This window comes from Anarrhichthys ocellatus, unplaced genomic scaffold (assembly GCF_004355925.1).
Source record: "Anarrhichthys ocellatus isolate YVR2014 unplaced genomic scaffold, GSC_Weel_1.0 scaffold25, whole genome shotgun sequence".
Taxonomy (NCBI): Eukaryota; Metazoa; Chordata; class Actinopteri; order Perciformes; family Anarhichadidae; genus Anarrhichthys; species Anarrhichthys ocellatus.
Genome location: NW_022280055.1, coordinates 3,126,940 through 3,141,758, shown reverse-complemented (window position 1 = coordinate 3,141,758; position 14,819 = coordinate 3,126,940). Strand labels below are relative to the sequence as shown.

General features: G+C 38.3%; 1 protein-coding gene across 1 annotated transcript in view; it reads left to right on the top strand.

Annotated features, from left to right (window-relative positions):
* scara5 (scavenger receptor class A, member 5 (putative)) overlaps positions 1 to 14,819 on the top strand; it is a 78,925-nt gene that overhangs the window by 60,664 nt on the left and 3,442 nt on the right. Inside the window, exons 10-11 of the mRNA XM_031861818.1 lie at positions 1,140 to 1,196; positions 9,398 to 9,586. Coding sequence (XP_031717678.1) covers positions 1,140 to 1,196; positions 9,398 to 9,586 — 246 coding nt within the window. The remainder of the gene's footprint in view (positions 1 to 1,139; positions 1,197 to 9,397; positions 9,587 to 14,819) is intronic.

Here is a 14,819-nt window from a genome sequence, read left to right as displayed (position 1 = left end):
TGTACTAACATCAACAGAATTTCAGTCGTGATAGTGTTGACGTTACGTCAAAGACGTCTATGGATTTGTGTTTCAGAGAAATCTACTGAAATGAGCATGCTAACCAACTAGCCCTGGCACGTCCTGTCTTGTGAAACCATTTGTACCTGGAGAGGTGATAGTGAGTCACTGTGTGTGAGTTGTGTGTTGTATAATATAATATCTTTATTGGAATGGTGGCAGAAACCAAAGTGGCAGAAACTAGAAAACGACTCACACCTTTCCCTTGTCCTCGCCGCCGCTCGGAAGCTGTTTCCGAGTAGTGAATGCGGCCTAATCCTAACCCTAGCTCCTGGAGACGTACCCCCAGTTAGCAGTTAGCTCAAATTCAGCCAGTGTAAACCCCAGAACCGGGGTTCTGAACCTGGGGGGACTACCCCGACTCCTCGCAGGATGAGCAAACTTTCTGTTGCTGCCGTTACACAGTGCCCCACCAGCCCACTGTGCCTCTCGGCGCTGGGGTTTGTGCTGGGTGAATTCGAGTTGCTTCGGCTGCTGACTGGGTGTCTGTCTCCCAGAGCTTCTTAGTGCCGACCGCACTCCTCTGGCGGGGTGGTCTCCTGATCGGGGGGAGGACTGTCACGGGACGAAGGTGCGGGTTGTTTACTCGTTTCTGCCACTTGGAATTTAATCCAATAAACAAACAAAGTATACACTGACCATACAGCCCCGGTTAGTGGCACAAACGCACAGATGGCTAACGGAACGATACGCTGACGCTATACTTGAAGATTATAAAATAGCAGTGTAACTCTGACATGCTCTTGGCAGTTTGGTTGAATGTTGTATGTTCTTGCCCTGCTGTTAGTTGGCTTTTTTTACAACTGATGACTGTATATTTAGATTGTAGAAGAGGTGAAATGCTGCCCCCTATTTCTAACTAAAACTAAAGCTAAACGAAACTAAAGCATGATGCAAGAACATTTGCTCTCACAAGTCCAATTAGATTGTGAAGAGTCGAGAAACAGTCGGCATCTACAAAGTAAAGGTCAAGTTTAATGTTTGTCCAAGATTGAGAGTTCTGTTTTACCAGCTCAGATTTTATGTCTTGTCCTGTAAAGTCTGTATGATTTCCTGTTTGTTTTTCTGTTTGTCCTCAGGTGACAGAGGAGAAAGAGGTTCGAAGGGGGAGAAAGGGGATCAAGGGGAGAAAACGGGTAAGAGCTGATATGTGGGTTAACAGTGTAAAGGTGTGAAGAAAGAAGTGACAAACAGCTAATGGATGTTTTCTGTTATTGTACCGATATCGGCAGGACAACATCTTTGTTTGTGCCCTCCAAAATGTGTATGATGACTGCACAGTTAAACCTGTATATCAAGCAATTAATATGACTCTGCTTTGGTAATTGAATCTACTTGGTTTAAGGAACACTTTAAAGGAACAGTCGCCCATGTCCAAATCACACGCTTTGCTGACCTAACCTCCTCCCGATGATGTTTTGGGACGACATACCATCATGTCTCTTAACTTCCTGCCTTTTAGAGAGACAATAGTCCGAATTTGCACAGCCGGAGAGGTCCTTCTCAGGCAAACATAAGGTTGTATAGTGCTTGTTCCTCCCCAGTCTGTCCTGGTTAATAATATATGTCATACATTGCATGACAGCTGGATTCTGGCAATGTCATGAGATCATTGTGAGGTCAGATTGTCCTTGTTCCACCTGTTTGAACAAATAAAATAGAGTAATGTAACTGCTCAAACTAATGTATGAACATTGCTTTTGAGTAACTTTTCAACCAATCACCTGGGTTTGGGATCTTCCAGGGTCCTTGAAGGGATCTTTCAGGGTCCCCAGCATAAATGAGGAATAGTTTAATGTCACTTTTATACAATTCTAGTTCAAGGTTAATTTGTTTGTCATTGTAAAACACGGGTTTGCACAATCAAATGTTACTTGTAGCTTCTTCGTGCTACAAACACATATATACAAATATTTAAATTAGAATAAGTAAAAAGTTAATTTCGCTCTCACTACTGTTAGATTCAAAAGTGTGTTTACCCCTGTGACCACCAGCAGCCCCCCTCAGTCTCCAGATTTTTAGGTCTCAATTGAAACGCAGACAACAATGGGCTGAAGGAACCTTTTAGTTCCTTGAAAAGTAGTCCCTGGACTTAGATTACCAGAGACTTAAGGAACTCCAATTCTCTCTTTTTTTTGTGTGACTTCATCAATGTGCTGCTTGCAGACAGACTAGTACAGAGGCAGTTAATCCAATGTGGTTCAACAGTAAAGAGAACATGGTCTGCTAAAGGATTCAACACTAAAATGAAGTGTTTTATAGACTCTTTTGCGGAAAAACCAAGTTGTACCAGCTTATGTTACAATGTTTCAATTCCAGTGACACTGTTTTATATTCTTTTATATTCTTCTTCTCCCACTAAAATATTTGTATGTGAACATCATTAGAAAAGTTTTTATTCTCAATTTTGTCGCAGCAGAACATTGTGATCAGATACTGCAAAGAAATATGAGACATAAACAGATAAATGTATAATATGTTTATTGCAGAAAGCATTACCCTGAGCCGTTAGGATGCATTATAAGTTATCGTATCTTCATGTAAACAACAGCAACATCAGATCGTACTACTCTGTTTAATCTACATCTTAACTATTTCAGACATCTGCTAAATTTCTGTAGTGGTGGAGTGGTAGCTTCAATGTATGCCTCTTGTGTACTAAACATTATGTTAGAGTCACAATTATAAGCATCTAATTGACCTAAAATAAAATCGTATACCTGGCGATCATTGATCAACACATAGCCAATCCTCAAAGACTCTTCTAAACATCTGGATGAAAAGAGAATTCCAGTTGGTGCACAGTAAGAAATATTTTTAACCCATTTCTCAGTTATCACCAGTTATCATATGTTGTTTTGAAAATGTAAAATATCAGAAAGAAAGATCAATATATACCAATATAACAGACAATACATGATTACATTTTGGTTCATGTTGTTCAAATTAAGGAATGAGATATGTTGGATGGTATGCAGATGGTTAAGAGTCTTTGAACCCTCTTGGTTCTCCCAAAACATTTTGACTAACGATTTTATTGTAACACTGGATGCTGAATCTCTTTGACTGAAATGTACAGTAGTGGCAATACATGAGAGGCACAAACATAAGAGAAGCTAGCTACATTTACAGACATTGTTAACTGACTGCATTTAAAATATGTTCATTCAACAAGAGATTCCAAATTTTAGGATGGAGATTTAAACATTTTTAAAACGTTGATTTTACAAAAAATGTCTGGAAAATATAAAAAACAAGAATAATCAAATAAACACTGTTGATAAATGATATAAATATTCTACCCTTAACGGCCACGCAGTAATGAAACACTGCTGTAATACAAGCACGTATATCAGTGTACATAATCCAAAATTGGCAAAAGAAGTTCAGAAATTTACGAGCTGATGACTTTATGGGCCTCACAGATCTCTGCCACACCTGATATCCTTTAAACTTCCCACAGCAAAGAGCTGTGGGAAGTTTAAAGGATCTGCTTTTCTTTTCACCGTAATCTCACGGTTTCCGACACTCGATGAAGAACCACATGGCTTAGTGTACATCAAAAGGACTTGAAAACCATTATACATAGTATATATGTACGTCCTGTGAGAGTGAGCTAGAACCTCTTACAAAACCACCAACCTGGTAGAAAGAAAACAAAACATTAATGACCCGCAAAACCACAGACATTTCTCTTTTATTTGCCACAAATGTTGTTCTACCTTCTACATCAGTGTGTTTTTTTTTTCTCCATGCGATGAGCGATGTGGTGGAGTTCCCGTCAAATAGACATGAACCCCCGCCCATCTGAATACGCTTTTTCTGCCCGTTAAAGAAACGTCAAAGATGAATTCTTTCCTCACTTCATTTACAAGACACCAATCTTTGAGGTTTCAGAGAAAGAAAGGCAGACTGACACCACATGCTGCTGGCTGTCAGAAATATCCAATCACAGCCTCACTGTTCTTGTCACAAACCTCATGTGGCTGACTTATCGTTTGATGCATGACTCAGATCTTTTTACACTTCAAAGCATACGCACTGCATACGATCACTTACCAGAACGAGTGACCCAAAACCATTGAAGGTTTGTCTGTGGGACAAAGGACGTTCATCCACACATGTTGGCTGTTGACACAATATGAACCTGCCATACAGGACGTTATGTCACCAAAAGGATCATAATCTTCAGCTCTTGCTGAACCTTGACCGCAAGAAAAAAGACAGCATGTGCTGCGTCTCAAGAAGCATACAATACATCTATAGAGCAGGACAGAGCCACTAACATTAGCCTAATAAAGTATCAACAAAGTGAGGAAACCTGTACCCCCTCAAACTAATACACCTAAGGTGGCCTGGATGTACCACTGTAGGTGTAAGCTACTTAGCTGGACTTGCTAAAGATGGTGGCTTATGTTAGTGCAGATATACACACTTGAATCCATTCGCAAAGTTGTGAATCTTTCAATGGTTTCCTGCAGAAAGGGATAAGAATATCATGAACTGTTCTGTATCACTTAGTTTACATTTTTAGGGTATGCCATGAAATACGTCTGACATTAGTTGAGGCTAAAGTCCAACAATTTCCCTATTATAATTCCTCAAAGACGTTTTCCTATGTGTATGTAACTTGTAACAAAACACCAAATTTTTAATTTTTGGGGCATTTTGTGTAATTTTCTCTTGACAGTTGATGTATTACAAGAGTAATTGGAAGTGATGCGTACACACACAACCACACACGCATACACAGCTCTTACCTTCAGCTTGCAGTTTGATCTCAAGGGTCCATCTCTTGACAGGCTGTTTTTACAATGGACCTGTGCAGCTACAGGGATCCAGACATAAATGATTTCTGCTTGGGACTCATGAAAACACGGTGTTATTATTTCTATTTGACATCAAGCTAAACGCTCTCCTTAGTGTCACCCTCCAACATCAGTACCGAGGACCATTATCAGAGATTAGTCAATACATGTTTATCTTCTACTCTTCAGTTCTCCAGGTATTATTATGTCCTCTTTATTTTCTGCATTCAATTATCTGTTTGCAGGAAGAGAACGACCCGGTTCCCCCACAGTGTTCTAATTTTATTCATTTCTAATTTGCAACCACAGCTAACCAAACACACATGCAGAAATACTGATGCTGAGAACACTTTAAAACAGTGAGGTCAGTCTTTAATTTGTCATTTTTAATTTTATCTGCAGAATCAGATTCATCTACGGCTGTGTTTAAAATATTCAAATCGATATCCATTTGAATGATCCAATATCGTTTCAACCTTTAAACCTGTTGGTCCTGCTCGGCGAGCTTCTGGTTCTGATTATTGCTGCGAGATCTGGCAATGTGCAAGACTATAGCGAACCTCAGTTGCTACAGTTGCTACAACGGGAGTCACCGCCAAGATTAAAGGCAAATGTCTGGTTGCAATTTATGCTTCAAAGCTATGAAGACAGAGAAAAGCTGGACAAAAGATGTGCCAAATTGAAGTGAAATATTGTGGAAATACCACAACTCAACAATAAAATAATTGTATTGTAACTGAAATATCCATAATTGAATCGATACTTAATATAATTGGGAAATCTGTGGCGATACCCAGCCCCACTTTCATCGTCTTCTACATGATCTTCATTTGAGTGAGCTTTAGTGGTGTTTTCAGGCTGCTTTTGTCAGCGGATAGAGCCAGGCTAACTCTTAGTCTTTATGCTAAGCTAGGCTAACCGGTTTCTGGCTGAAGCCTTATATTTACCAAACAGATATGAGAGTGGTATCAATCTTTTCATCTAATTCTCAGCAAGAAGGTAAAGCATTTTTCTCAAATCGTCAAACCATTCCATTTAACATATCACAGTAGTATTCAGGTCAAAGGCACCTCATTGATAAACACTATTATAGTCATCGCTTCTTTTAAAAGTCATGCTGCATCAAGTATCACATATCGTTGCATCCATTGCAAATCCATTAGGAGCCTCTCAAACTTTTGAGAATAAATTGTGAAGAAACTCAGAGATTAAGTACTTTTAAATACATTATAACCTTTCACTTGGCTGAAAAGTAAAGCAGGGTATTTCCAAAAATGACAAACTAATACTTTAGAATGTAAAACAAAGACCACATGAGAGGCACACACTGTTTTTTAAAATGTGCTTGTATGGTACGCTAAGTTGTGAGAGTGCAAGACTGGCCAAGAAAATCTAATCAGAAGCAAACAAATGTTGCGAAACAGGAAGAGGAGTAAAGAGAAGAAAACGTAAAAGACACTAGAAGAGCTAACATTGTGAAAGACAACAATAAGAAGGACATATTCTGAACAGCTGTAGCTGGTTAACTGTTGTCCTGAAGCCATTCAGTCCTGCTCCGTGCAGACCCTTCCTGCCTGCCAGATAGACATTAGTAATAGGCGATCACTCCCTGTTCTGGCCTTCTTCAGGTATCGACAGTCTGGTGCTGTAGCTCCCCCCGGCCTCTGAGGCTTGAACCGCTTGGACGACCCTCAACACTTGGAGCTGGCTGGTCTAAATTTTCCCTGGTCATTATATCTCATGCACAGGAACAACAGGCTTGTTGTCCAAATTAGTGAGTTCATGGTGAACCACTTTGTTGGCTGTCTAAAGTCAACATGAGAGCTGTCCGACTGTAAAGAGGCAGGATAAGTTAGACACCAGGGTTCTTGATTCTTTTTATGCATTATTACTTGAAGAAGTATTTGTTTGGATTGCTAACTTCACTCTCCCACGCGTTATTGTGCACAAGCTTTATGACTCAGTAAAAGTCATTAACTACATAAACTTAAGGTCTTAGTTGTAAATTAAAGTCTTATTATTTTAATCCAAAAGTGAAATTTGTGGTTTTGACATGTTGATTTTTTTTTATGATAACCAGTTGTGTTTAGAAAACATAACTATCTTGTTAACAATGTGCTGCGTCCACTCAGAACCTTTCCTCTTGTTCCTCTTCCTCCTCATCTTCTTCCCAGACTCTCTGGAAAAGATGAGTAGAGTAAGTCAGGGAAAGTGGTTTTGTTGATTTCTGATCTTTAAGATACCTCCTTCCTTCCAAAGAAGTGTAAAAAATTAGCTGCAATCTAAATAAAATCCAATATTAACACTAATTCAATCAATTCAGCTGATAATAAAAATAACTATACTGTGTTTGTCTGTATCCCATTCCTCCTGAACCAAAAAAAAGATAAAAGGCAGCTAATTTAATTGTGTTTCTCAGTGACTAGAAGACTATAATTGAGGGTAAATCTACACCACCAAAGCTATAAATTACCATTAGCAAAAAAATGTGCATCACGTGTGTGAAAAAAAGTTTTTTTTCTGCTGCCATTGGAGCAGATTTCTGTCTGGTGGTTGATTTAATGACATTTAAAAGGAAAGTATCCTGTTCAAGAGTATAACCATCATAAAACGTATCAATAACTGTGATACTTCTTCATCTTCATGCCAGAGAAGAGTCTTCCAGGTTTTACCCAACTTAATAGGAATTTAGAAAAGAGGGACTGTTTTGTGTTTGACGAGTGAACAAATAGTTTCGACATCTGTTTCAGGTAATTGAGTACTCAATTACTCATTCTTTGTTGAAAACTAATATGTGCTATTCTAGCACTCGTTGCTTTCCGCTCTTTCAGTCACTTTGGGTCTGTCGAGGAAAAAAGAGCAACAGGAGGTTGAAAGTACACCTAATTTCTGGTTTCAATTTGCTGATTTTCTGCAAGAATGTGATACAAATATGCGCAGCAGATATGATTGTGTGATGTTATGGTAGGTATTAAATTATGATGGGCTAGTGGGTGCAAACTACTTGACTGTCTAATCAGAGTTAAATGGTACACAGTTAGAATTTATGATGGTCTGATGAGACTAATATCCTGTCCAGATAATGTGTCTGGGTTTACTCTCCAGCACTTTGTCAACAGTCTCGGTCAGTGAGCATGACTTAACACAGAGGATAGTGTGTGTGAGTGAGTGTGTTTGTGTTAGCTGAGGCTTTATTGATCCAATGTACATCTCGTATTCCTAAAACTATGCCGTATAATTGACTTGATTTATCACCTTTGAGAGCGCAGAGAGAAAATGAGAAAGAAAGGTAAACACACACACACACACACACACACACACACACACACACACACACACACACACACACTTCAATGTGTTTATAATGTTATACGTTCCTCTATGCAAGTTGTTGAGCAAGGCACTCCAACCCTGAATTTTTATTAGTTTTTTTAATACCCTGATATATATTGTGTTAAAAATCAGGTATTTGTCAAATGTGTATGACATTACATTAGCAGACACTTTTATCCAAAGCGACTTACAATTCAGATTCTATCACATTCACCGTAGGCACAGCTACGGGAGCAATTTTGGGGTTAAGTGTATCTACTTATTTAGAGAAATAGTTCTGCAATGTGGGAAATAATCGTATTCCTTTTCTTACAGAGAGTGCGATGAGAAGATGAATGCCACTCTAGTGTTTGCTGAGTAAATATGGAGCTACGACTTCACCAAAAACATGTAATATCTTGTTTCATGGACCAAAACAAAAAGTGGAGAAAAGAAAAGAAGTTCTGCATCTACGACTATTTCGTAACTGGGACTAGAGGCTTGCTGGAGTTTTGTTTACTTTGTTTGTTTACAGATGCATGAAGTTTCAAAGACCGAAGTTGTGGATTTGAAAATCCTTCATACGGTACTCTGTCAAACTCCAGTGATTATTGCCAGACTATAGATCATTATGTTCAGATGATGGTCAGCAATCGCAGAAAAAATACATTTTTGGACGGAACGTCCAGTTCCAAATTCTATAACCCCCAACTTTTTACATAACAGGAAGAAAGAAAAAAGTGACTTCACATGGGAATCATTTTATTCATTTTACTTTTTGAATCAAAGACTATTTATGTGGTTTCTGGATAAAAAAAACTTCTGCTGCAGCATGTTGGAAACAACCTTCATCTCCGCTTGTTGTCATATTGGTTTGATTTGAAGGATTCATTCAACTCGCAATGAAAATATCTTGACTTTGAGTTCAAAGTCATGCCAACAAGTGCCGGATGAAGAGAGTCATGTGTTCTTTAAATATAGTTGTGTTGGAATAAATAATAAAGACTTCATTTTCTGCACACTAAGGAGCATGATGCTGTTTGCTACAAACCTTTTATCGCTTGAAGGATCCAATAAACTGCCTACGAACACATTTGACCGTAGAAGCAAATGTGTATTTAAATGCTAGTTCATGTGTATTTGCATACATATTGCAAAACTTCACATTGCATACAGATCCTTATGTTAATGTTAATGTAGGCTTGTGTGTGTTGCAGTGGACGAGACCCTGGTGCGGCTGGTGAACGGGTCAGGCCCTCACGAAGGTCGTGTAGAGGTTTTCCATGAACGGCGCTGGGGGACGGTGTGTGACGACGTCTGGGACAAAAAAGATGGGGACGTGGTGTGCACGATGCTGGGATACCGAGGAGTCGCTGAGGTCCATAAGACCGGACGCTTCGGACACGGTATGCGATGGCCGACACTCAAACATATACAAGCTGTTGTTTTCCTGCCATCAAGTGTGTATTTGAACCGCCTCAGAGAGGAATCTAGTTTATTCTATTCACCTAACTCACAAAGCTAACATTAGCTTAGTTAGCTGTCCAGCAACAGCTGATAAACTGTCCAGTGTACTGTATGTAGTCTATTTACCATTCAGCCTCATCATCCAACATGTGACTCATTCATGCGGAGTCCAAACTCAAACCCTCAAGATAAACAGTATGCAAGCACGGGCATTGAATAAACATAATGTAATAATATCAAACTGTATTTATATAGTATTTTTCCATGCACAAAATGTAAATCGAAGTGAGGGTAGTGATTGTCTGCTCTTTCTTTTCGTTTGTTTTCAGTTTAAACATCACAAATATGTTAATTTTGTTAATTCTTTCAGTAAAAAGTGCTGTTTGGGAAAACAACTGCCCCTTCTTACATTTGCATTAAGGCATTACATGTCTGCATAGTTGCAAGGATCCATGAGAGTCCATGAAACATACATTTTATACTGCTCATGTCTGCAAAGATGTCTGCGATGCACTGCCCAAACTTTATGACCTCAAGACTGTACATGCCTACAAGAAAAAGATGTCGTCTGCAAACTTCTATCTCAGGGAAGTTTCTGTAGATAGAAGCAGAAACCAAACGGTCTCTGGATGCTAAGTAGTTCATCAAAAAACACAGATTTAGTGAATGCATCAGCTGTATTAAAAGTAAACACCAGTATTAACTACAGTAAGGCAAGTAAGAATAGAGGATATTTTGATTATTAGTTTGAAGGTACTCTCCCTTTAAGCTCATTCTTTATGAGTCATGGTCATTTTATGGAATAAAGAAAATCTCAATCGAGACAGGAAATAATTAAAAAAGAAATTGCCCATAGCACGTATCCATGATGAAGTTTACTGATGGCAGTAGTTCTGATTTTTTACGAACTCTGCATTTTTTTATTATTTTGCTGTTGCCTGGTTTTACCTACAGTAACAATGCCCTAAAATGCTGCAGGGATTAATATTAAGGTTTTATGGGGAAAGTTTTGCGAGCCAGATGTCGTCAAGAAAGAGTCTCAGGGGTCATATCCATCTCTCTCGCTTTCTCGCTCTTTGTCTCTGTCTGTCTCTCCCTCTCCATTTTATTTCATTCACCAAGTCGGCCTTACATCATTCCGAGTCTCTGCAGAGTTGTTACCAATAAGTCTGGAAAATTGGGGCAAAACATGCGTTTGATCCGGGGGACAACCTCCACAGCAGTGACTAACATCACGGCTGGATCCAATTTTAAACTATCTGCAATTCAAATACATCTTTTCAGATGAGACAATCACCTTTAACTTTTTATAATCAGAGCATCTTTTAAGGCTTTAACGTTATTTCTTAGACACAGATTGGCCTCTAACTGTTGGATAAATTAAATTAAATTTTCTATGAAATATTTATTTGTACATGCCATTAGTTCATTTGGCAGACACATTGATCAAAAGCAACTTTGGAAGCAATTTGGGGTTCAAGACACCGACAATGCTATTAATGGCAGAGCTGCTGTACAAACTGAGCTCCAGTCGCCCCATGAGGCAAATAAAAAGAATCAGGATTGCAATAATAAATACCCAAACTAAATAATAGAAACATTTCAAATGATTGCAATGCATATAAGATCCCTCACCAGTCCACCAGAGATGCAAGAGAGAGTGTATTTATAATCTCACTTATAGCCAAAAGAAACCAAAAAAAGCAAACAAGCACAAATTGTTATTCTTGTGTTTTAAGTAAACTAAATCATACAACGATGCCTCAGATATCTGGCAATCCTGTCTGTGCTTTTTAATAATATATGAAGCATGACATTTAAACATATGGGATCATATATGTGGAAAGTGGTCACTTTTAAAGCTCTATTTAGTAGCTTCTTTGGAGCTTTTTGACAGTATCACACAATCGTTCCTAGATGTTCAATGTTTTTATTTTGTGGTGAGATTGTTTTGTCAACTACTGTAATGATTTTTACATCCTACTTTGAAGCCAACATGAATGGAAAGTCCTTGAATTGCTCAGAAAAAATGTCAATTTGAAAATTGACAATATATTTGATGACGACACAGGCTAACTTCGTCTGCTGAGGAAGATTGTGTGATACAAAATTTGAATCTTAACCATGTAATTATGATTTTTTGGGGTCGCTTGAGATGATGTTTCATCTTCTTTTGTTTTGTTTATTTAATTAGCCACAGTATCACAAATCACAAATTTGCTTTATGGGGTTTTTACGATCTGTACAGTTTATAACACCTCTGTCCTTTGACCCTCGATTAATGCAAGAAAACAAAACACACAGAAACTTTATTGTAAAAACGGAAAGAAATCAGAAACCAATACAAACCAATAGATTGTGTGTGTACAGAATAAACCAACATAGTAAAATTACAATATACACATCAAGATGACACAATTATGGATAGACTGTAAACATGTATGAAGAATAGTTGCTTTCTTTGCATCAGTGAACAGTGGTTTCTAGCTCCCATGACGAGAAACAGAAGATCAATCAAGATCAACAGCAATCAAGGAGAGCGACTTGCGGAGGTTAGAAAAATTGCTCTTAAACAAAGTCCAGGACTTCTAGGGTTGTTTTCTTTTGTTTTTGCACATTTATTCAAACAGCCTTTTAATCTTTCCAATCATTGTAAAATTGAGTGACTCTTATAAATCATGCCTGCAGGTGTTCCTTTAAAACCTCAAACAGATGGATGTTTTTGGGGATTCAACACTTATTTGTGAGAAGTGTCATAAGTTTGGTGAGAGCGGCCTGACCCCCCGGCCTGCAGACAGTGCAGTAAAAGTGTGTTGAGATCCAGAATAAACAGTTTACAGGTCCATGTCCATTAAAGCAAACCCTGAGAAGGCACAGCGGCTGAACAGCTGGGGCTCATGTTCTCCCCAGTGCATACCTCATTTCCATCCTGTGCATGCCTTCATGGAGACACGTGCGCCTGCTGCTTCCTGCTGCTTTGAAGATGTCAAATCTACAGCCAGTTTCTCTTCTGTTATGTTTAGTTGTGAAGCAAAGAATGCTGGAAGAATATGGGTTGACTGAGCTGTCGATATTTGCTGTTTATTTGCAGAAATGAGCCTTTAAATGCAACATTTTGATCAGATTTTACAGAAATTGTTTGTGTACAAAAGAAATAATTTACATCTCCTTGTCCTGGAAGAGCTTTTATTTCATTTTTGTTTATTTTGTTCTTGATTAGATTGAGGGTCTAAGGATAGAGAGTGCCATGTGTTGTACATATTGTAAATCCCTTCAAAGCACATTTTAGATTTGGGATTTTGGTCTATGTAAATAGAATTGACTCGATTCAACTTACATTTTGTTAGTCGTGGTTTCACCAGGCAGATTATGTGTCCACGTTTTCTTCTTTCTTTGAACTCTAATGCGGTTAAAAGCACAAACAGGACAAGTTGAAACTGGCAGAACTGGAAATATATCCGTTCCTTACTTGTTAGCATTTTTAGGGAACATATACAGTCAGTCTTTCAAGCACAATAACACAAATGCAATCAAGTATCCGCTCAATGTGGCACCAGAGCTGAATGTGTTTTTGCAACTGACTAAGACTTTAGTGTAACAAAGACTTACTGTAACAACACAATTTAAGTGGAAGGACGAGCTGTCTGAACAGTCAAAACATTTCTCTTTTTGCATGAAACATCTCTGATATGTCTGCATGGGGTCAATGTGGTGCAGAAAGAAATACACAGTTTGACTTATTAGTGCAGTGAATTATCTTTTGAATTATATTATCAGTCTTTCACAACAGACACTCGAGCTTGTCGAGACAATTTTTGGATTGATTTATCTTCCAGGCTTTTCAAACAACATATGGAGCAGGGTGTTGTAGTGATATGATTTTCATTCATTTGAATTGCAGTGATATGGGCATAAAAGCCATGTAATGACACACATTTACACCTTAAAGTTAAAGCCAACAGAGATTCTCTTTGCTAATCTGTTGATAGTTTATGTGTTGGATTTTAAATCACATCTCTTATTTTCATGTTCTTGATCTTTTTATGAGACCTGTACATAAGAATAAACACTGTATACAAATACAAGAGAGCCTAAAAAAACCGCACAGTTTACACATTAAATAGGCATTAATTCCACATTGAATTTTGCAACCTCTTGGTCTGTGTTTTGTTTTTCACGGTTACATAATAAAGTCAGACATAAGACAAAATAATTTAGAAGATTGTCTCAGTTTACTGTTCCACAGTAACAGTAATCATTTTTCACATGGCCCTTATTGGGTGATAATTCATATTACTCTTAAGTTGTGATGATCTTGACTGTGCCTTGAACTTTTTGCCAGTTATAGGAGGAAATAATGGAAGTGGAAGACTAATAGGTTTGAATTATTCAAGTTCATGAACCAGATTGCCTGAAGCTAAACTAGTGCTTTTAATTATACTTCTTTGTTTATGTGAATTTTGATTTTGTGCTTTTTATCTTCCTCGTCCGTGACTTAGCCAACATCGTGTTTTTTACATTGTATGTTTCACTTCTCTCTCATTTTTTCTGAGCACTACAATTAGTTTGAATCCCTCACTGAGAGCTCAGTACAGCCCGAGTGATAAACAGTTGTGACATAGAGCAGAGCAGCAGAGTTGACGGTTACAAGACTCCAGATGTTGCTTTCAGGGCATTACTGATGAGTCGGCCTCTCTTCTCACCTACCTTATCCTTTTAGTCATGTGTCCTCAAACTGCATTATCAGCACTCTGAGCACCATCTCCTCCGAGCCTCGAAAGATGTTTTGCAGAACTGAAGGGACTTTCCATAAACCCTCCAGTGAGTTCCAGTTCTACAAACAGGAACCAAGGTTTTATAGGGAAACAATACGGCCAAAAGCTCTGCTTACCAGCTGGAACTGTGTATTTTATTACCGGATACAATATTATCTGATCAACAATTCTGTGAGGAGTACTTGCTGTCTCGATCCAAAGACTTGTATACACACACAAGGATGACAACTGTCTCTGAGATATGTCTCTGCATCTAATAACACTTGCCTTTAAAACCTTTAAAAGGTTTCACGGTTATAAGAATATAACCGCGAAACCTTTTGCTAAATAGCAGAGCAACGAGTGAAGAATCATTTTTCTGTCTGAGAAATGACTGCACCAAACAAGGTTTTTACAA